General features: G+C 50.2%; 1 protein-coding gene across 4 annotated transcripts; it reads right to left on the reverse strand.

Moving 5' to 3' along the window:
- Positions 1–1,895: 1,895 nt before the first annotated feature.
- Positions 1,896–19,676, reverse strand: fgfr1a (fibroblast growth factor receptor 1a). 4 transcript variants are annotated; one of them, XM_057032981.1, is made up of 18 exons: positions 19,085–19,676; positions 16,252–16,412; positions 11,236–11,478; positions 11,075–11,164; positions 10,511–10,683; positions 8,870–8,993; positions 8,590–8,780; positions 6,940–7,084; positions 5,270–5,460; positions 4,752–4,897; positions 4,547–4,668; positions 4,242–4,352; positions 3,855–4,045; positions 3,655–3,777; positions 3,458–3,528; positions 3,237–3,374; positions 3,045–3,150; positions 1,896–2,972 (listed from the first exon to the last, which is right to left on the reverse strand). In XM_057032981.1, the coding sequence occupies exons 2-18, from the start codon at positions 16,400–16,402 to the stop codon at positions 2,805–2,807; spliced, it is 2,484 nt and encodes an 827-aa protein (XP_056888961.1). In that variant the 5' UTR covers positions 16,403–16,412; positions 19,085–19,676; the 3' UTR covers positions 1,896–2,804. The 4 variants fall into 4 exon arrangements, with proteins under 4 accessions (XP_056888961.1, XP_056888960.1, XP_056888959.1 ...); XM_057032980.1 differs by having other exon boundaries at positions 4,752–4,896; positions 5,263–5,460; XM_057032979.1 differs by lacking the exon at positions 6,940–7,084 and adding an exon at positions 8,202–8,352.
- Positions 19,677–22,267: the final 2,591 nt, after the last annotated feature.

A 22,267-nucleotide genomic window follows, 5' to 3' on the forward strand; every position in this document is an offset into this window, starting at 1 on the left:
AGAAGATCTCCAGGTTTTCATCATCTCCACGGAACAAAACAGCCAAACATTCAGCGGTGATGCGGGTGTGTGTGTGTGTGTGTGTGGGGGGGGGGGGGGGGGGTGACACAGACAGCCTATTTAGCTCAGTTGCAGGTTTGTTGTTATTTGGAACCTTTAGGCTGCTGTTTTGGTCTTGACGGCGGGTTTAAGGTGGATTTTAAAGGATTTTAAAGTCTGCTCTTCTTTTCCACCACCTGACACCCACTTTTTTATTTTTCTGAGAGCTGACCTTAAATATCCGTCCTCATCTCAAGGAAGGACGCCGGTGGATGACAAACGTCTCCTTTACCTTCAGGTGGACGCTGGCCAGAGCCATATTCATGATTATGGGATGGCAGCAGTCTCCTCTCTGACGGCTCCTCCCCCTCTAAGCTCCCATAAATAACCAGTTCATCTGTGAAGAGATGCGGCAACGCGGTGATGTCACCGTCTCCTGCGGGAAAACACAATCAGCAAACACACACATCAGCGTCATCGCCTCGACCTTGAGAGCGCGCACGTGTCCTTAGCAGGTAACAGCAGAGTTCAAGGTCATCTGTGAGGACACACGTGTGCCGTTCATTTACGCATAAGTATATATGCTTGTATGTGGTTAGCAATTAGCAGCCAAATGCTACAAAGCTGCTAATGATGGTAGCGCCTTCATTAGCCAGCATCACTGGTTCTTTACCTGCACCAGAGGAAACAACCGTTCCAGGATCTGTATCCTTGGCATCAGTCATCATGAAAGTATTTCTACATCTTTTCCCCTAAACGATGAGCAAAATGAAAAAAATACGGAGAACGTTGTGGTTAAGAATGAAGTGAAAAATGGATTAAACTTGGACAACCGTGTATCCTAAATAAACTGGACACCAACCATCCGCAACAGTCCAGCAGCTCGGTTTTTCCATTTATCATTTTCCCACACTCGTTTGGAACAGCATCCCCCACCTGCTACGTTCCTTTTATTGACGTTGCAACGCTGTGGAAAGTTGAGACTTGGGAGGCTTCTTTTGGTCAGGATGTCAAAAGTTTACGGTAAAATTCTGAAGTTTCTGAACTGGGTTTAAAAATGCATCCACAGGGTTTTAGTTAGAGCCAAAATGAATGTCTTTGATGAATTTGTGTTCATGCTGCTCAACCCAATAACTCCCAGGTCACCGTCAGAAGCCTGAAAGTTCTCTCATTACACAAAAACAACCTCTGCCAACCTTGCTGCTAGCCTAGCCTAGCCTAGCCTCCGGTGCCATCTGGGTGGAGTGATAAGAGTCTCTGCCTAATGGCACCGGGGTTGATCTCGGCTCCATTAGAGGGTTGTAAAGCTGCTCCTCTTCATCCTCTCCGATGAAGCTCCGCATCTTCGCTCCAACCGCTGATGACGCCGATTTACGACTCCCCCGTTTCCAGGAGTCTGAGATATCTGCAGGTTCACAGTGACCTTGGAGGTCTCAGAGGGTTTATCTGCAGTAACGGCGTGTTCCTGTAGATGATCCCTGCTGGGATCCACGAGGTTAACCTGAACTGGAAGAGAGAACTTCCACAGGCAGCAATAGGAGCCAACAACACTTCTTTCAATATGATTTAAGAGACAATATTGCCCAAAAATGACGATTTACCACCATCAAGTTACGAGTCAGGTTTAAAATGACGGTCAATCAAACAATAAAAAAAAAGTTTGGTGTAAAAACTTTAAATCTTGGGAGGTTGACTTCATCCTGGCGGGAAGAGAGCCGAGGACCGGGGCCACCATGCGTGATGGACAAGGCGGCGCCGCGATGCTGCGCAGCCATAAATCAGCCTTTTACTGCAGCCGCCACGCTGACTCCAGAGGCAGAAGTATAAGCCCCGCCCCCGATTCAAACGCCGAAGGCTTTGGCACTTTATCTATAGCATTTTATTGAATCTTTTTACGATGACATACGCGTATCTGCAACCCTTCTTCAGAAGTTACGATGGCAGCAAATAAAACTCCTTTTCAAGCATTTACAGCAGAGGTCGAGCAGCCACAGCCAAGTGCACCCACGCAGGGAAATGAACACCTGTGGGGGTCCGGAAAGGGGCGGAGACACACCAAACCCCCCCTTTGAGAACTTTCCTCTTCCTCCACGATTTTAGGAATTTTGAAAAAAAGTCAGAATTCTCTAAAACATGGACGAAGATCCCACACTCACACACACACACACTCACTGCAGGCTGAAAGCATTTACATTTGAAAGTAGAAAACCAAATATATATATATATATGCATTTATATCATATAGTTTTCATCGATTATATCATAAATTGAAGCTGCGGTGGACTGGCCATGTGACCCTCAGACACGTTTTCATGTAACTACAGTCTATTAAAAATGGATCAAACCAAAGAATCCATGTACAAAAGAAAATAAATCAATGATGGACATAAAAATAAAGAGTACAATGTAAATATATATTCATATTTATAATTTTCTAACTGTATGTACAAGAACATCCCGGTGTCCGTGGGTCTCACGTTCTCTGGATTTGGTCTGGAGATGTTGGAAAGCAGAACATTCGGAATAGTCCTTTGATCCGCGGAATGCCCAAAGCGTAGAAGAAAAGCCACCGCCACCGCTAAAACAAAGTGCCCCGTAAACGTCGTCGCCATCGACAACTGGGAAACGGCTCCAGGTCCGCTTGACCCAGCAGGTTCTGTGAGGTATCCTCCGTGCCCCGTCTCATCGGGGGCTCTTAGCTTGGTCTCTGGAAGAGGGGGCGGAGTCAGAGTCTAAACCCAGGAAGAGCAGGAGCGAGTGAGGTATCAGCGTTTCTTGATGGCGGCGCCGTTGGAGTGGGGAGGAAACTTGGGCAGGCAGGGTTCCTCGGCACCGGCGTCGTGGGAGAAGACCGAGTCCTCGCCGGAGGAGCAGGTGGAGCTGCGGGTGTCGGGGTAACACTGGTCCAGAGGCATCGACAGCTCCAGATACTCCTGGAGTCACAAACAGGAGTCAACTCTGACCTCAGAGCAACAGATCGGCTCCATGGGAGGAAACCGACTCACCTGGTTGGACGTCATGGCCAGACAGCGATCCAGATCCTCCACCAGCTGTTTGAAGGTGGGTCTCTGAGAGGGAACAGCATTCCAGCAGTCCCTCATCATCATGTACCTGAAACAGAACCGGGGGTCACCACCAGGATCCAAACCCCTCAAACATCAGCCACCACTACGGAAACATTTTTTATAGCATCTTACAGCTCATGGGTGCACGTGGAGGGTTTGTCCATGCGGTGACCCTCCTTCAGCAGCTTGAACAGCTCCTCCACGGGCACGCCGGGATACGGGGAACCACCCAGGGTGAAGATCTCCCACAGCAGAACACCGAACGACCACCTGAGACACAAACACGCAGGTTTCCACGCTGCCGATTCCCACAACCCAGCGAGCCGAGCAGGAAGAGCGGGCATGATACTCACACGTCGCTCTGGTGCGTGTAGATGCGGTCAAAGAGCGCCTCAGGAGCCATCCACTTCACCGGCAAACGCCCCTAGAAGGTCAAAACATTTCGGATTTAAGGTCACGGCTCGTTTGAAAAATCCAAATTTTGGCGCGGGTGAATCGAATCCTCCAAAACAAAACATGCTCGATCGGCCCGTTCAGAGCAAACGTTTACGTTTGTGGTCTTCTTGTAATAGTCGATATGGTGGATGTCCCTCGCCAGGCCAAAGTCCGCGATCTTCATCACGCTGTCCTCTGTCACCAAGACGTTGCGAGCAGCCAGATCTCTGTGGATGCACTGGACCAATGAGAGCGCGCGTTACTAACACGCAGCGTCCAGCCCGTCACATGACCCAGGCAGGTAGGAGAGGTCACCTTTTTGGAGGCCAAATACTCCATCCCTCGAGCCACCTGGAAGGCACAGGACACCAGGTCCTTGATGGACATGTTCTCCACTGGGACCTGGTCCGGGTTGTAGCAGTACTCCATTCCCGGAGGGCGCCGAGCTCGGAGGTATTCCCGCAAGTTTCCCTTGGACGCGTACTCGACTATGACGTAAAGTGGACCTGGAGACAGAAGACACCATGAGAAGACGTAGAGTTTGAAGCAGAAGCACAGAAGGAGCCCGAGTCCAAAGAGTCTTGGACAAATATGGTGCTCGTAATGCTAATTTTTACTAGCACACTAATTATGACTCCTATTGCGTGTTAGCCTGAAGCTAACAGACGTTCTTTCTGGTGTGCGTGTGCGGTTGTGTCCTACCATCTTGCGTGCAGGCTCCCAGCAGATTAATAATGTTCTTGTGCTTCCCGATGATCTTCATCATCTCCATCTCTGAAATCAGGTCCGACAGGTCTTTCTCAGTGGCGTCAGCTGCAGAAGAGCAGAAAGTAAACAGATGAGGACCGAAATGGCGAAAACGCAGCTACGGCTAAAGCTGGAATGAGTAAAGGCTGCTCCTCCGTCTCCTGTCCTCAGTTTAATGATCGCCTGTTAAATAGACTCATAAACTTTTACTCCGCTCAGCCTGGAGTCTGACAGCTGGACGGTCCGCAGATCAAACTCACATTTCAGCATTTTGACAGCCACCTTGGTGACCCGGTTTGGCTTCTCCTTGTCCAGTCCCATGGCTTCACCCATCACCACCTGACCGAAGCAGCCTTCACCCAGAGGCTTCCCGAGAACCAGTCTGCCCAGGAGAAACGCACCCAGAACCAGTTAGGCCTCAGATACAAGCCTGCGGTCTCTCTCTTTAAGTCTGAAGGAGGGTACCTGTCCCGGGGAAGCTCCCAGCGAGGGTCCTGAGGCAGCTCATACTCCGACACGCCTGAAAGCATCGGAGAGCCGCTGGAGGACAGGCGAGACGGGCGGACCAGCATGGCTCCAGAGTGGATGGAAGAGCCTGAGTCAACAGACACCTGAGGTCAAAGACACTGACATTACTCTTCTCAAAGTGGAACACACGCCCGTCAACAGTTTTACTCAGATGAATCCAGCTTCGCTCCGAAGGCCACAGCTGGAGAAAGTGTCACTGGACACGGAACCAGTAGCTAGGCCAGCGCCGCTCCAGCTCGGAACGCTACGCCAGACTATGCCGTCAGTTGATTGGCTGAGCCGGCCTCATCAGCTGACCGGCTCAACGTTCATATTTACCTGAGAAGACTTCCGGCAAACCAGGAAGGGCTCTGAATTTTTACCTTTGAAACATTTGTCAATCTGGATCGAAGGAAGTGCAGAAAGAAGAGGAGAAGAGGTATAATGTTCCAAACCCCCTATCTACTTTCTGTTACCTGTCTGCGCAGGGGGATGCTCTTGGCCAGCTTGTGGACGGCCACCTGGCTGTTGAAGTCACTCTTCTTGGACGAGGTGCGGATCTTGACGATGATGGCAACGGTGATCATCACCACGATTAAGAAGAACCCCACACAATAGATGACGACCTCCAGGTAGGTGTGGTTGGCTGGAGGATAGTGGGGGACGGCTAGATGGTGGGGTGAGGAGGGGGAGATGCAGGGTGAGCGCTCATCGGGCACACGGGCTTCAGTTCATCCATCCCATCCCATCCCAGCACGACCAATTACAACCAATTACGGGTCTAAAAGTCAGAACCTTTGACCCCTACCAGGATCTTCACTACAAAAAAATTCAATGGAGCATCGAGTCAAACTATCTTTAAAATCTATGAAGGCTCTGATGTGAGTTTTCAGAAGGATTTTCTGTCTTTGTGTACAAAGAATCTGACTTTTAGACGATAATCATCTTTGTGTTCATCATGTCGGAGACGCCAACGTCCACGGACAGTGTCAGAGGTGTGTGTTGGTGCTGGTGCCGATTTAACCTGCTTTTAAAAGGAAACTGCTTCAGATCTTGTTTTTTTCCTCCCTGAGAGTAGAAACACCAACGATTATCCAGCTCTAATGGATCCCACACCGCAGTCACAGGACGAGTGTGGCTCCTTGGCCTGGGATGACTTTTATAAAACATGGAAATTAGGAATAACTGAGACCTGAACCATCTAACCCTGTTAAGAGCAGACGTTTATATAGATGAAGGTGGTTCCCCTTCATGGCTGCTAGAGTGTTGCTCTGCCATGTTTCTGCACTAGCCTGGAAGTATAAAGGAAATCTGGAACTTGAAAGTGGAAACAGTAGTGGAAACCTCTCTTTGTTCTCCGACTGTGCTTCCTGCGATGCTCTAGAAGGGGGAGGGGCTTGAGGGCAGGTATTCAGTGTGGGCTCAACACTCGGCGCCAGCATATTATTACGTGCTGGAACACGTTTGCATTTCTGCGAGCTTCACCCCGTTTAACCAGTCAAACCTTTTGGAAGCTGCAGACAAGTCTGTGCTACTCTAAATCTGCCGGATGTCCCTCATTCTGGAAGATTTCACATCCCAGACCAAGTTCCACCTCTGACCAACACCAGCTGCACAAATGAGCTGCGGCTTTGTGAAAACGCCACCCGACGAGCGGCTTTGGTAATTGGCCAAATGCAGATTCCGTCGCCCAGGAATGAGACGCATCCACCGCAGCGGAGCCAATTATCAAAGCCGACCGCTGCGCTCGCAGCGGGAAATGACATCGGGCATGCCCGTCATTTGTAGCGCACGCCAGAGCCGATCAGCGGCGCTCCAGATCAAACGGGGGTTAAAGAGCAAAAAGGGGCGGGACAGTTCAAGGAGGATCAGAAGCTCCAAACATCCCCAAACACGACGCTCAGCCGGCGTTTGGGTCGTTTGGCGTGCTTCTGAGTCCACTGCAGGGACAGCAGGACATGGGTCCAGCTCTCCCATCTACGGCTGAGATGGAGCAGGACCCATGCCGAGGGCAGGAAGCGGTTTTAGTACCAGCGCCGACTTCTGATCACATTTACCAGAACTACTGACAAATGTGAGTCGGAGGGTCGGGCTGAGGGTCGGGAGGAAAGACAAGGAAATACAGGAGAGACAGAACCACTGATACCTTCAAACACGGTCAACCATGCAGAGTGATGAGAGAACCCGATAGAATTGCCCGCCAAGCAGGTATACTTCCCAGCGTCATCAAAAGACACATTTCTCAGTTGGAGGACTTCCATTTCCTTGTCGGTGATGTTAAAGCCAGCGGTCTAGAAAAGAACAAGCAGACCCAACAAGAGGCCCAAGAGGAAACAGAACCATGAGTGAAGGATTTTGGAAAAGGAAAGAGGATGGAGGAGCGTTCTCCCACCGCCATCCAACACCACCTGCACCAAAAGCTAACACTTCGTCAGGAGGAGACCTCCAGAATCTGTTAGTGGAGGAACCGGTTAGGTTGAGCCGCCGGACCGACCGTCGGTCCGCCCCAAACACCACATTGATGACCTCAGTCTCATCTCTACATGCAGGAGATGGAGAACATGGAGAACTTCCACAGCAGAACAGTGCACACGGGACCAGGGCTGAGTATCCGTGTACAGGAGAACACTGGCATACATCCATCCACCCATCCATCCACCCATCCACCCACCCATCCATCCATCCACCCACCCATCATCCATCCATCCATCCCCCCATCCATCCATCCACCATCCACCCACCCATCCATCCATCCACCCACCCATCCATCCATCCATCCATCTATCCACCCATCATCCATCCATCCATCCATCCACCCACCCATCATCCATCCATCCATCCATCCACCCATCCATTGGCTAAATGAGCCAATTAGTCTGCTTGACTGGATAAAAACTAGGTGAAACATTCAAACACGCTTAAAAAAGTTTAAGCGCTACACTGCAACACTGACGCTCGTCTACTCACACGGTGTGATAATACTGGTGATGCGAGAGTTAAATATTAAACTACAGGAGCTGAAACACAGAGGTTTTACCCCCCTTTTAAGTTGTGAAGGATACCCAGCCCTGCGCGAGACAAACAGCAGGACATGTGGATGTGAGCAGACGGGGGGGGGGGGTTGTTCCTTTGAAGGGAAAGAAAGCGAAAGTAATGGAAGATGGCAGAGAGGCCCTTATTGGGAGGGCACGGCAGGGGGAAGGGGGTAGGCATGAGAAGAGAGTCAGATAAACATGAGACCAAACGCGCTCAAACTGTTCTGCTGGGAATTTTCCATAGTGTCATTTACAGTCAGGACGCTGAGGGGGGAGGAACAGGGGGAGGCAGGGAGGAGAGAAACAGCTGAGGATGGACCCTGCTTTATGGTGCTCCTGTTGCATCATGGGAGGTGGTGGTGATGGCGGTTACCTGTGGGTTCATAGCGGATGACAGTCAGCCAGGCTGACTGATTGGCCTCTCCTATATAATTGGACACTTTACATATATACTCCCCGCTCTCCTCCTCAGTCACATTGTGGAGGGTCAGCACCTGAGCGTCCGAGCTATTGACCCCCGAATGCTGCAAATAAAGACACGTCATGTGCAGCAAAACAGACAACACACAGCAGGCCGGGACCCAAAATCACATTACAAAAGCAACAAAGGATTTACAGTTTCACAGAGTAACAGAGGTCCATCCGAGACCGCCGGGGAGGCGGGGCTTAGTTCTGTACCGCAGAACTCCAGAGGGTTTGGCAGTCATAACAGTCTATGCTGTAGAAAGATGTTCCACTTTGTACTGATAAACTCCTCCTACCTTGAGGATGCGGACGTACGGCAGGCCGTCAGGGCCGTGGCGGCTGCCGTTGACCTCGATGTGCTTCAGCCACTGGATGTGAGGCTGAGGGTCGCTGAACACTTTGCACTCGAACTCCACGTCGCTGCCCACCACTGCGGTGCGGTTGGCTGGGAGGCCGGCCTGAAGGATCGGCCTGTGTGGGGAGCGTTCTGCAGGATGGAAATGAGAAGGAATTATAGTGAACAACTGACCTACGGTGAGTTCAGGAGGTTCTATCACAGCAGGAATCAAGCCTCACCCACTACGTCCAGCTGATAGGTGTGGTTGATGCTGCCATACTGGTTCTCCACCACGCAGGTGTAGTTGCCTTTGTCAGAGGGGACCACGGCCTCCATGATGATGGTCCACATGTGGTCACGGACCTAAAAGTCCAGACAAGGACCCAGAGTTAGAGCTTGCTAACCAGCAATTGTACATGCAGCCTGAACCTCCGCTAAAATGTCCCTTTTCTAAGAATATGAACCCAAAACTACCGGCCAACATCTAAAGGTCACCGTGTGCGGGGTGAAGAAACTGACACATCCTCATGTGATCAGCGTTTTGGGTTTTCTTTGGGGGGGTGGGGGGGCGCGCATCGGAGAAAATGTTTTATGCATGGCTGCTCCATCCCGTCTTATTAGTGCGTCTCTCCAAGACATATTACAGTTTTTCTTCCATAAATCTGCTGCGAGCGGCGGCGTGCGATTAATCAGGCGACCTCTGAGGCAACAGCAACATCAAACATGCATATCCACACACGCTCTCCCTCATTTAGCTGCAGAACGTGATTCCCGCTGCCAGATGTGCTCTGCCTGGCTTCACATACATGTGGTCGACATTACGTCCCTCGCGCACACGCACGTGCACGCACAAACGTCTCCGCGCAGACTGTACGAGTGATAAACGCGCGGCGATTAAAGAGCTCAGATGAGAGATGTCGCTGACCGCCGGTGCAGGCCTTTGCAGAAAGCTGCAAGCAGATGTTGACGGCTGCTGCCTGATTGGGTGAAAAGTCCGTGTGTATGCGAGTGTGTGTGTGTGTGCGTGCGTGTGTGTGTGGTGGGGGTACACAGCTGAAAGGAAACTCCTAAATGTGTCCCAGCTGTAGAGGAAAATGAGATAAGGCTGGACCAGCATATACCATGATGGGAAGAGCAGCTGTAACACACACTTGCACAGAAGCGCGCACAAGCACACACTTGAATGTAGCTGTTCTGAATGATTTCCCACCATCAAGAAATGGCACAACAAAGACAAATAAAAAAAAAAGGTCCTAAAATCTCCTAAGAATGCCCAATAAAATCAATTATATATTTTTAAAAGCCCTTAAAACGTTCAAAATTTATGCCAAAGGTTTTAGCTCGCCTCATAAGTTGAAGATATTAAAGGATCAACAATCTGTACGTTAATGTTAAAATAACAACAAGTAATAAAGTGAATAGAGTGGATTTCACTCTGACCTGAATTCTTATTTTAGGAAAGAGATTCTTGAAAAACAAAGAGTGCATTGAAGGGGTGTGTTTCCAATAAACGATGGTGATTGAAGCATAAACGGATCCGGTCCGCACCCGTGTTGAGAGTTAATCCAGACGTGGCAGTAAACGCCCTATCAGCCATTATAAACTCACAGTTTATCAGCTGTTAGCGTCACATGTGAGGACAGCCTGCCTGGAAACAGGACAACAGAAGGAGCCATAAAACAGCCCAGTGACAGCAGGGACGCCAGGGCCGCGTCCACCTGCAGCCTTCGAGCTTCATCTGCTGCGCTTCACAGGTCAAACGTGAACCTCGGACGCCGCCGTGCACATTACTGACTGAAGGAGGAGGCCGACGTTCTAATGTTCTACTGTTCGACAGAACTAGGGAGCAGCAGAGCGAGGAGGTGAAGAGCGGCGGTGACCTTGAAGCCTCCGATGCGATGGTCTCTCTTGAACTCCCTGCCGTTCTTGTACCACTTCAGGGTCGGGGTGGGGTTGCCGCTGGCCTGGCAGCGAAACTTGACGGTCTTACTGGCTGGAACGGCGTGAAGCTTTTTGGCCATTTTCTCTGGGTGAGCCCACTGCGGCGCCATCGCTGAGGAGGAGAGAGACGGTTGGCAGATTCACAAAACCCCTGACCAAAAACAAACGAATGAGGGCGGGAAGTAAACAATCGTTTAGAAAAGTTAGAACTTAAGCAACAAAACCATTCTCAACTGATACTGATTCAGCGGCAGGAAGAGGGCCAGTGTGTAAGCTAATGGCCGTTACGCTCGCCAGCTGCTGGAGTGTGTGGGCGGACAAGAAAAGTTGGAGGACATCTAAGGTGAACCGCTGTTATTTATTCAGTGTGTAACAACCGTCACCGAGAGGTGAAACCCCATGATTCATGCACGCACGCACTCACACATACACACACGCTGAAGTCATAACCCCGGGACAGTTTAGGGTGTGAGTAATGACCATTTGATGATGGCCTCACTTACGCAGCTCTTTCTGGCTGCCCAGCAGCTTGGCTTCCTCTGATGATGACTCCTCGTCTTCTTCGTCGTCCTCCGATGACGCCAGAACATCAACTAGAGAGACAGGAGACAGGCCTGAATATGCAGCGTTACCTGCCGCGCCCCCACCACTGAACCTGGTGTACCTGAGATGTTAAACAAGCCGCTGTGGTTCCCGAAGGTGGTGCAGGCGTACAGGCCAGAGTCGCTCAGCTCCACGCTCTCGATCTCCAGGTGGCCGTTACGGATGCGCGTGTGCTCCCCGTCCACCACCAGCACGTGGTCTTTGGTCCAGTTGACAGCTTGGGTGGAGTCGCTGGCGGGGCACCTCAGGTCAAGAGGTTGGCCGGGGTAGAGCGTGAACATTTCAAGAGGAGCTTCCACAGCCACTGTGAGGACAGAGAGACGGCGTTTGGCCTCAAGTCTGAAGCGTGAACTGTGAAACTCTCCTCCTCTCTCACAGAGCTGCACGTGCTGCTGCATGAGCGCTCGGTAAAGAACTGTTGTTCTGGAGCAGATAAATGTGAACCACATCGAACCGCAGCGCTCTTTGGAAAATGTAGTTCCAGGGTCTCTTCCCATCTGGAGAAGAAAATCTGATTGGCAATCATTGCGGATCCATGATGACGTCATGATTGTGATCTTTCTTTCTTTTTCTTTTTTAAAGTTTCCGCTCAGTTTCCCCTCATTCAAATGCAGTTTCTCCGATTTTGCTCTGCCTGTTTGTAAAGCAGCTGCAGCCTGAGGATTAATGACAGGGAAAACCCTGGAACGGCTCCACCCGACATCTCTGGCAGGGACGGAGGACGAGAAGCACCCCGTCAATATTCACAGCCGGAGCCAAAAGCCTTCCGAACTGAGGGGAGGATGCCTCCGAGCACCACCAACAAAACCTGACCGAGGAAAGGCTGCAGACGCAACAGCGACGCACAAAATCGACGCACTAAACTTCCATTCTCCACTTCCTCCCGGTGAGGCTGTTTCGCTTCTGTCCTAAAATTAAATCACCGCCGCCGTCAGAAGGGCCAGGAGCTACTCGACAGAGGAAGGTGAAATTCAATTAAGAGGATTAAAGGGAGCGGGATGCATCACAGAGCGAGACACCTGAGCCCCCGCTCTGAATGACTGCATGGTCTGCAGGGGGGAGGGGCTAACCCGATTAAGATGACACGCTGTCCATCACGCTGGTGTTGTTTGTCCAGTTACAAAAGGTGCAGATCATCGCTGGTCATGTCGGTGCTCCAGGGCCGCGGGAGCGCGGCGACCTGGCGTCTCGGTTTCCCGAGAGCATTGAAAAAGTTTCTCAAAACACGTACTCCGCCTCCGCGTTGGCGTCCCTGGAAATGTGGCGACGCCAAGCCCTCCGAGACCCGACGCTCAGCGTCAGATCTGTTAAAGTGAGGGGAAGAGCTGCAGCAGTGAGGGGACAAACAGTGCTGCCGATAATGCGATCACAAGGCCTTGTTAGTGGAGGCGAGCGTGCTCTTCAAACACAACAGGAGGGGGCGCTGCAACAATCATCACTGACTCAGCCAAATGGGTGGACCGGGGTGCGTCGCTGTGACCAACAAAACATAGTCTTTCAGCTTTATTAGCCACATGGGTGATCTCAGGAATAAGTCTGATCCTCCTCCCTGCCTCACCTTCAGCGCTACAACGCAGGAAGACAGCGAGGATAATCAAATACCACGGAGGGAGGCTAGCCCGAGGCTGCGATCATTCTGGGTTTCTGTGAATCCAGCTCTCCAGAACAGGAAGCTCATCCACAGAAAACAACCTCAGGACAACAGCAGCGAACTCCACTGGCCCCGCCCACCCCCACAACAAAGACCTCCCAACGATAAAAGGAGGATGAGGAGGCCAGCGTGCGCGCAGGAGCGAGGGCCTGCAACGGCAGGTTCGAGTGCCGGTTGCCATGGCGATCCTGCTCGGGCCTAGTAAAGGTATTTCCTGGATCACATGTGCTTGACAGGCCCTTAATCCCAGCAGGAAAAGGGGGCAGGGACTGGGATCGACTTTCTCCTTTAAAAAAAGAAGAAGAAAAAGCTTCCAGTGACGAGGGCAGACGTGTGTGTCGCTGTGCACGCAGATGCCACTGATAAGACTGTGTCAACATCCCAGCTGTTAATCTGACCGCAGACACCATAAAAGGACCATAAAAAGCTGTAAAATCTGCTGCTCTCTTTATTCTCCAGCACCGTCGGGAACATTTGTGCTCCTTTAAAATGCGGCGACAACACGGCCCAACTAAAAAAAAACACATCAACACATTCACAACACAAGTGCAGGCCAACTTTGAACTTTAGCTTCAATCTGAGGCCAAAAGCCCTTTTTTGGGAGGTTTCATCTTCCGCTGCTGTGATTGGATGATTGAACCAACGGGGACTTCCAAAATTAAACAAACCTGGAAATTCTGTCCTTCCAACTGTTTGACTGACGCATTTTGGAATCAGCTTAATTCAATAAAGCATGGGAGGAATTCTCTGTTGAAACCGAGGGGGGGGCGGCGGCTCACTGGTGTGTAAAGTGAGGAGGAAGTGATGGCGGCACCGGTCTATGAAAGCTGCTCTGGACACAGGATAGGAAGTAATATGCCGCGTGAATGACTTCTGGGATTTCCTGCTCTGGCTGCAGTGATGGTCGGCTGCAGCGGTGAGGTCCAGCTGGGGGAACAGCGAGGAAGTTTCCTCTGCAGATCAGCTGGCCTGTGTGTGTGTGTGTGTGTGTGTGTGTGTGTGGAGGTCTCAAAGACAAAAGGTGGGACTGCCAAGAAGCAAAAGAAAAGGACAAAGCCCATTAGAAGCGCTCCCTCCCCCCAGAGAGGAGAACATGGAGCGAGTGTCCCCGCTGGAACCTTTTCACTCCCGACGAGCTGGTGCGGATTAACACTTTAGAAGATAAAAAGTGCTGCTAAGGTCTCCAAGTGTCATTCAAATGAGCACAGCTGCATTTAGCCCCTCACTGGGGTGCTAATGGTCAATTACCATGAAGAGCTAGTCCTGGTTTTGTTGCCCCCGTCTGCAGACCAACGGCAGAGAGTTCAGATGAATTAGGGGAACCTTCTGCATTTTCATACAAGCAGCTGAATGGATACAGAAGTGCAGAAAGGAATGTGCCCCCCCCCAGTGATGGAGGCCTCCAGTCCTGGGCCGAGTGGCTCCTTTTAACCAGGGTTCCAAGCGTGCCAAGTTGATACCAATGCTGTGATTGGAGTGTTTCGTGACTCATGCCGACAATGAATTGGCTAGTTAGCCACAAATGCTAACGCTGGATGTTGCCTCCGCGTGTACTAAAGGATTTCTCGTATAATAATTTCCCTCGTTTCTGTCAGGACTCAAGTACAAACCTGCTTGTGCCGCAGCGGTGCAACGCAAACCCACCCAAGCGCTGTTGCTTCAAACCAGTTGGCATCTAAAGCACCGGGCTAATCATCAATTTGTTCCTCGCCGTTACCGTGACAAAAGACTATTGTGAGAACTGTTGCCATGGGCAACCATAAATATCAGCAAAGGAAAGCAAAACCAAACTGTGACTCGGATCCGAGCGGGTCACGAAGCGCACGCTTTAATGTCCCAGGGAGGATTAAAGAGTTAAAAGAGGATCCGGCTCCTCTGGGTCCCGTCACTGTCGGAGCCGGATCCTCCCCCCACCCAGGGGTCACCGCTGACATCGGCTGTGACTGACAGCAGAGCGACGAGGTGCACGTCAACGTCCAAACACTCAGCTCGGGCCGAGGAGCAAAGGCCCCGGGCCGGCAGAGGAGGTTCTAATTTGTCGGCCGAATATTCTTTTCTCGTGTGGAAGAAAAGACAAACAAAGAGGCCTGCGAGGAGACGGCGCCGTTTCCATGAGGCCATTTTGTTTCAGGACAAAAGGAATGTGGCCAAATGCTGCTGCTGGGATTGTTCTTCAACAGCTGAAGTCATCAGTCACTCTGTGTGAGTGGGGGGGGGGGGGGGGGGGGGGGGGGGGGGCACAGGGGTGCAGATGCTACCTCACCGTGCACTGGTATTGTGGCTGGTTTGGTTGGATCACAGAGGGTGGGCTGTGGGGGCTGCCGGATGCCCGGGTGCTGCCGGAGCGGCAGAAGCTCAGCTGATCTTAACGAAACCCTCCATTCGACTGACGATCCCATCGGCGTTTGCATTAGATCCCCCAACGACCAGCAGAGACAGAACCTGGCGTTCCGGGGAAGTGTGAATGTGCCCCCCCCCCCCCCCACCTGGGGACGTTTACAGCTCACCTCAGACGTTAAACCTTCTCCTCAGAAACTGGATCCTGGCGATCAGAGACCCGGCTCCTCTCCTCCTCTTTTTGGGGGTTAATTTACAGCCGTTCGGCAGTGAACTCCCCTCGTGGTGACAGCAAATACCTCCTCGTTACAGAGGAGGAGGGGGCGGGAGGAGCGGGAGCTGCCAGGTAGCCCGGCCGCCCCGCAGCTACAGATGGAGCCATTTACTGCTCGCGTCCCTCCGCTCACCTAAACACAGGACATATTTCTGGGCTCCCAGGGACCCTCGCGCCCAACGACTCCAATTATAACGCCGAGCCTTCATCGTATTCCGCTGCTCCCCGCTTCCGACTGCCGAGCGTAACCATCCAAAACCATCAATCCGCAAGTCCGGGCAGTGACCGGGCCGCTGGACCGGATCCAGCAGGCACATTTTTAAGGATTCGGTTTCACGGGCTCTTCAGGAGTCAACCGGTGGAACGGCCCGACTGGACTGAGGCCCCCTCTGGAACTGACTGATCCCACTCACAGCGCCGAGCTCACGGGATTTAAAACTTATTTACAAAATAATAAAAAGATCTCCCAGTTTTTTTTCCCCTGCAAATGTGAATTCTTCCCCCTAAGAATTAGATTTCACGCTGACCTGCGTGACTCTTAACTTCTGCTCCGAGTTAAAGCCAATGTTTACACACCCCACAGCCAGCTTATTTCATGGGAGGAACGCCGTATTTATTCGGAAAGCCGTCAGTTTCTGGCGATTTCCTGAAGGAAAGAGTCACCAGCCACGCAAGTGTCTGGAGTCTGTTAGCATTCCTGAGCCGAGAACAAAGCTTCGGTTATCAAGACTCCAGATAAGAGTCGCTTCAAACAGAGCCGACGTTTACGGCGTTCCCAATGAACGGGGGGGCTAACAAGGCAAAGAGGGTCATACCTTCATCGGTCGGCCGGCACAGGGTCCTTAAAACCTGGAGGAGGAGGAGAGTCAGGAGGAGACGTAAACTTGGCCTCATCAGCATCCTGCTGAGGGAGCTACAACCGGAGGTTTCTCTGAGACTGCAGCTCCATCCAGACCTGCGGGGCATCAGCGCCAAACTGGAAACAGGGAAAAAAGAAAACACGGATGAAAACAGCCCGGGCGTGTTTGCTGCGGTCCGCCAACCGCCATCGACGCGGCGCTGGAAATAATGACGCCGTTTGTGGGAATCAAAATATGCCGCGACCCGAAGGGGAGAGCGGAAAAAACAGCCGGCAAACGTCTCCGTCGCCTCGCGCAGGACTCCAGATCCAGAAACAAAAACACGCCGGGCGGAGCGCCACCTGGGGTTCAGGCGGCAGAACGTGAACAACAAGCTAGCAGCGTTAGCGTAAAGCGCTACGGTGGCGATTCCGTTGGTTTTCACCAATGATGGAAAACAATATGGGAATGTTGTTATTTAACTGCATGAGCGACAGTAACAGTCATTTAAAGAGTAGCGATACTCAGCACGCAGGGGAGCGAGAACCCAACACCTAAAAATGACGCGTTACAGGAATTCTTTCGACGATAGTGGCGAGTTTTTAAACCTCTCTGGATCAGCCGAGGTGGAGGAAGCCTCCTGTAGCGCCCCCTCCTGAGAGGACAATGCAAAACAGACTAAACCCAATGATGGAAAAAAAAGAAACACGCGTGAAAATAGAGGAACGCTGAAGCAAATGCCAATTTTCCCGATTTTATGGTAAATCTTTCCTGCTGTCGGAGGGAAATTCCGACATTCGGGGACGAAGGAAGCGAATATTCTGTCCGTTTCGAGGCGAGTTCGCACGGAAGTCCAGACAAGACTCCAAAAAAGCCGTGTTGTGCTGTGAGAAGGATGCGGAGAGCGGCGCTCTCGACGACATCTGCTCACATCATCACCTCTGCAGCATCTGGATGCAGAGATTAACGCTGGCAACAAACCCCCGTAGCCCCCGTGTGAGGAATGTGCGTGAGATCCAGAGCTGGGGGCCGCTACCCGACACCGCCGCAGAAAAATAGAGGCTGGCAGCATCTGAGAGATCCATCACCCAACAGTTGGTTTCTGCTTCCCCAGGAGCCCGGCAGACCCCCCACGCCGGCCGCCATTTGCTCCCACGGGCTGTCAAGACGGGCCTAACAAACAAACGGAGCAGAATCCTGCCAGAACCCAGCGGTTCTTTTCACTCACAGCTGCCCCCCCCCCTCCTTCCCGCTACGAAGCTCAATGCGTTTGCTCAGGAACCAGATTTAACTTTCCCAGAACGCTGCAGCAGAGCTGGATCTGACGGGGGTGAAGAATCCGGTTCATTCAGGCTTTCTGGGCTCTGACTCAGTGTTTGGGTCGCCTCCAACACCGCCGTGGCACGTTCAGGAGGAGGACGGAGCTCCGTCGAGGAGGGTGACATTACCCCCCCCCCCCCCCCCCAACACACACAGGAGCGAGTCTGACACACACCATCTTTTATGAAGAACACACACGGTTTTACTGTGGCTCAAACTCTGCCTCACAACACGGGTGGAAGCCGGCGGGTCGGACCTGCGTCGGCCCGGCGTCAAGGATGTCGATATAAAATGTTCTGGTGTTTAGAGACGAAGGATCCAGCACCGGCCGGCCTCACGGCAGCGTTCCCTCCGCCTTCTCCAGTGGGTTCCTGCAGCTCAGAGGCCTTTCAGCAGAACACTGGTTCTGCTGGATGGAAACCAACCTTAGAGGCCCCCGACTGGAGCCGGGACAAACCGGACTTCCTCCTGTTCACGCGCCCCTTTGTCAGATGTTTCTGCTCTGCCCGTTTGCTAAATCCCAATTCTCAACATCTGGATAATAAAAGGGGTCAGACTAACGGGATTAGAACCCGCAGCCACATTTATCTCCCCTCATTACAGCGAGACAAAGGGCTGCAGGTCTGATCCATAACATAGCCTCCACTGCAATTACTGCTCGCCGCCATCCATGCATAAAATTCCTCAGCTTTCAAAGCCTGCCGCCCCCTTCGCTCCCAGTTTAACCAGCGCTCCCAGGCAGCAGGTTCAGACCCCCGAGGCTGCTGTTTTCACAAAAACACACCTCCGTATATGCTCGTTTCCCTCGTTCCTAAAACAGCTCCAGGGGGTTCGGAATAGAATGTTCCCCTTGAAGATAAAATGGCTGCATTTACCATTTGATTTCATCTTTTTTTTTGTTCCAATTCTGGAAGGTTCTGGTTTTAAGACAAGCAAAAGGGTTTAAAAATGGGAATTTGGATGCCATGTTGGTCAGGATTCACATTTTCTGGGACTAATTGGGGATTTAAACTCTAAAGAGATACAAACGTGACTTTATTAATAGACCAAAAAGAGAAGCTGCAGCAGCAGAGGGCAGAAAATGAGAATTAATTGTTTTAAATCAAAGGTAATTTTAGGTTTTGGAGCAGCAACACATGTATCATTTACAGACTGGGATAAAAAGAGGGAATAAGACAGAAATAAAGAAGCCAATTCCAGATGAAACATGCGTTTGACGTGGAAGCGTTCATTCAAATTAATGACAAAGATTTGGACAGAAAGTCGGACTTTTGAGGGAACTTCGGGAACATTTGGGCCTTGCGCTCCGCATCCAGACACGGAAAAGTTACGAAACTTTTGATTAAGAAAACACCTGATTAAGAAAGTGAGTTCCGCGGTTCTTTGAAAAAAGATCTGTCCGACAGAAAAACGTGGAAATGCGAAGCGAAGCTAAAATCTCTGGCAGGTAAATCCAAGGAAAACGGGAAATGTGGTTTGGAAAACTCACCTTCCAGGAGGGGGGAGACGGAGCAGCCAGCTCCTCGGCTCCGGCTGGATGCACTAAAACTTCCCGCTGAACGGACAAAAGCAGAGTAAATCCAGTTTGGGCCACCACAGACCTCTCTGGCTTCAGGACACCGACGCTTGGTTTGGAAGTTTGCGCATATTTCAGCCAAAGTTGAGCGGCCGGACCGAAGAATGCGCGTCCCCCCGAAAATCACTGGAGCGGAAAAAAAACTTCAACGTGGTGTGAAATCCGTTCCTTTTAAAGTTTATTTCAATGTCCGTGAGCGTTTTCGGCTCTTTTAATCGCAGCTCCCGCAGATAACCGCGTCTGCGGTGGTTTTTCAGGTTAGCCCCTTTATCCCAAAACCTCTCGGCACCGACGAAATCAAGTCAGCCCGTCTCGGAAACTGCGTCCTAAACTTCTCCCCCTCAGTCTGACAAGATATCCGGAAACAAAGCCGGCTTCGGTTTGATGTTTGAACAACGACGGCCGCGTTTTAATGGATCCCAGAAAGTGTTTGAATGATTCCAGACGGAGAAATGCTCCAGCAGCCAGAGAGAAGCTCCGAACGGCCCCTTAAAGCGGAGAATATGCGCATCCTCCGCGGCTGCTGCAAGACGCCGCACGGCGGCACGAACACGTTCCGGTTTGTCCTTACAAAATAAAAGCACACACGGCCCAGTTGAACTCACTGATGGATTAGTCGGGCTGACGTTACAGGAGAGCTTAGACAACGAGTGTAAAGTAGTTTAGAGGGAAAATCCAACTCTTTACGGCTCTGAGGTCTGACTTTCATGTAAGCAAAACGGAATTTTAAATTCAGGAAATTAATCAAGCTCAGATATAAAACATTGTTTCAGTGGAGGGTTTGACTTTATCGACTATATAAATCAAGATTGATTGATTGATTGATTGATGAACATATCTTTTTTTTGGGTTAATGAATGCATGTATGAATACAAACGTCAATAATTTAATTTAATTAGTTTAATAATTACATAAGTTTTACGGGTTATTTGACAGTCTGTTTTTTGTTTTACTACTGCTATATTATTATTGTTGTTGTTGTTGTTCGCAATAATAATAATACATTTAAGGTAGACTGGCTCACTGTGTTCTTTGAGGACACGTTATATTAAAGAATGTGTACAATCTATAGCACACCTCAAATATTAAACATTATATGTGTGTGTGTGTGTGTTTGTGTAAATATATATATTCTTAGAAAAACAGCGAATCGAATCAAAAAAGATAGTTTTAAAATATCAACATAGAAAAATCGATATCAAACAAAACAACGTTGTAAACAACGCAAAAAAGACCTGCTGCTTAATAAAGTGTTTGTCGGTTTACCAGATTTAGAACTGGCGTTCAATTGCTTTTGTGTGATTTATAAATCTCAATTTCAGCGTGAACAGGAGCTTGTTTATTCTACTGTGACGGAACTACGACTTTTATTGTGAAGGGAAATACCAGAAGTTGAACGCCGTCACCTCTCCAGGTTCCTCAGAAGCACCTTTCAGGAGCGGCCACAAGGCGCTGCTCTACGAGAATTCCTTGAAAATACATCTGCGATTCGACGGAACATAAACTGAAAATCTTAATCTCCAATGATATTTCCTGATTTCAAGTAATCCGGTTTAGTTTTGAGCCGTAGCCCGTATGTACCTGGGACAGGCTCAGAAGAAAAGAAGTTCTGAGCCATTTGATTGAGGAGCTTTTTTCTTTAACTTTTACTTTACTTTTTCCTGTGCAAAAGATGTTTAATTATTATGTGTTATTAATGTTTACAGACTGCCAAAAAACCCTGTTGATCTACTAAACACAATGTTCTAAAACTGAAGCTAGCATGATATTAGCTCAACTAGCACCTGCTGCATGTCCGTTTTTAATATTTCTTTGGTACCATGGAAACAGGGTGAAACATCATGATTGACAGATAAATCCTGCCACAGATTGGCGGGAAACCACAGCAACTTTTTGAAAGATGGTGTCAAGATGGCACTACCGGCAAGTTAGCCGGCTAACTGCTAGCCTCTCCTTGGTTGAAGAGTCTTTTTTACGACCATGTCTGAAATTGTTACGATGTTTTGGATCAACACACACGGACAACATTGTGACCAACGGCCGTAGTTAGCATTAGTCTGAAAACATTTTCATAACAGTCATCTTCTCCGTTGGTCAGAGTTTATAATCAGTTGGACTCTGCACCAAACCAAGCGGGCAAATGCGTTTGAACAATTTTGATTTTAGGATGATGGACAGCAAAGCCGCACCACATCCTCGTTTGCAGTGGGACTTAAACGCTGTGATTTAAGATCCGACATGTGTCGTTGCTCATCTCCTTGAAGCTCCAAACACGCGTGAATGTGTTTTATTTTACGGATTCTTCAAACAACAAGTTTGAAAATCACTGAACAGCTTTAGGACAGAAGCAGCGCTTGTTCTGCGCTAACGCTAAGCTAACTGGTCTGTGACATCTATTACCTTCTCAATAAAAGCTAATTTCCACCGTTTTTTTTCGTTTGATTGGTGAGGTTGGGTGAGGCAGTAGAATAATTAACATTTTAGAGCTAGTTTTATTTGTTTTTTATAAAGTTTTAAGATTAATTACAACAGAATTAGGCCATTTATTGCTCCCCAACAGTTAGTGGCAAGTTTAGCGTCGGCCACATTAGACAGCTTTGGAAACCACTGAAGCTTTGATGGAAAAGTGAAGTTTTTGTGGCCTTTTCCAATTTTTCTCAGCTGGTTGATGAAAATGCTCAGACATGAGGCCGCATCCAAGAATCCAGCGGGTGCGTTTACATTGGATCAGAAGATTGAGGATTCTGTGAGGCAACTTTGAAAAGCTATTAATAATTAACCTCTTCTGAGGACGCCTCGTTGCCGGGGTAGCTCAGTAGACATCGAGGACGAGTCCCCCTCAAATCTGCTGCCTTGCAGGGGTTCTGTTGACCTGTGGCGCTCAGGTGGTCGCCGGCGCTGCCTCGGATCTCTCCTCGCTCCCTTTCAGGCTAAGAAAACGTGCCGGATGCGGCTAAAGCGGGAACACCTTATGCAAAGGCAAACCGATGTCGGCCGGGCCGAGGACAATCGCCAGGGACCCGTATTGTCTCCCAGGAGATGCTTTGCATCATCATTTCCCTAGCAGCTTCTTCATCCACCTCCCACTAAAAAGTG

This window comes from Takifugu flavidus, chromosome 5 (genome assembly GCF_003711565.1).
Source record: "Takifugu flavidus isolate HTHZ2018 chromosome 5, ASM371156v2, whole genome shotgun sequence".
Taxonomy (NCBI): Eukaryota; Metazoa; Chordata; class Actinopteri; order Tetraodontiformes; family Tetraodontidae; genus Takifugu; species Takifugu flavidus.

Bases quoted from the DNA above. Each gene is read 5' to 3' on its own strand.
- fgfr1a (XM_057032978.1), bottom strand. From the start codon at position 16,402: ATGCCCCGCAGGTCTGGATGGAGCTGCAGTCTCAGAGAAACCTCCGGT. The intron at 4,897-5,262 runs AAAGTAGATAGG...TTTGACCTCAGG, and splicing joins CCTGCGCAGACAGGTAACAG to TGTCTGTTGACTCAGGCTCT. The intron at 4,353-4,546 runs GTGAGTTTGATC...GCTCTTCTGCAG, and splicing joins GGCTGTCAAAATGCTGAAAT to CTGACGCCACTGAGAAAGAC.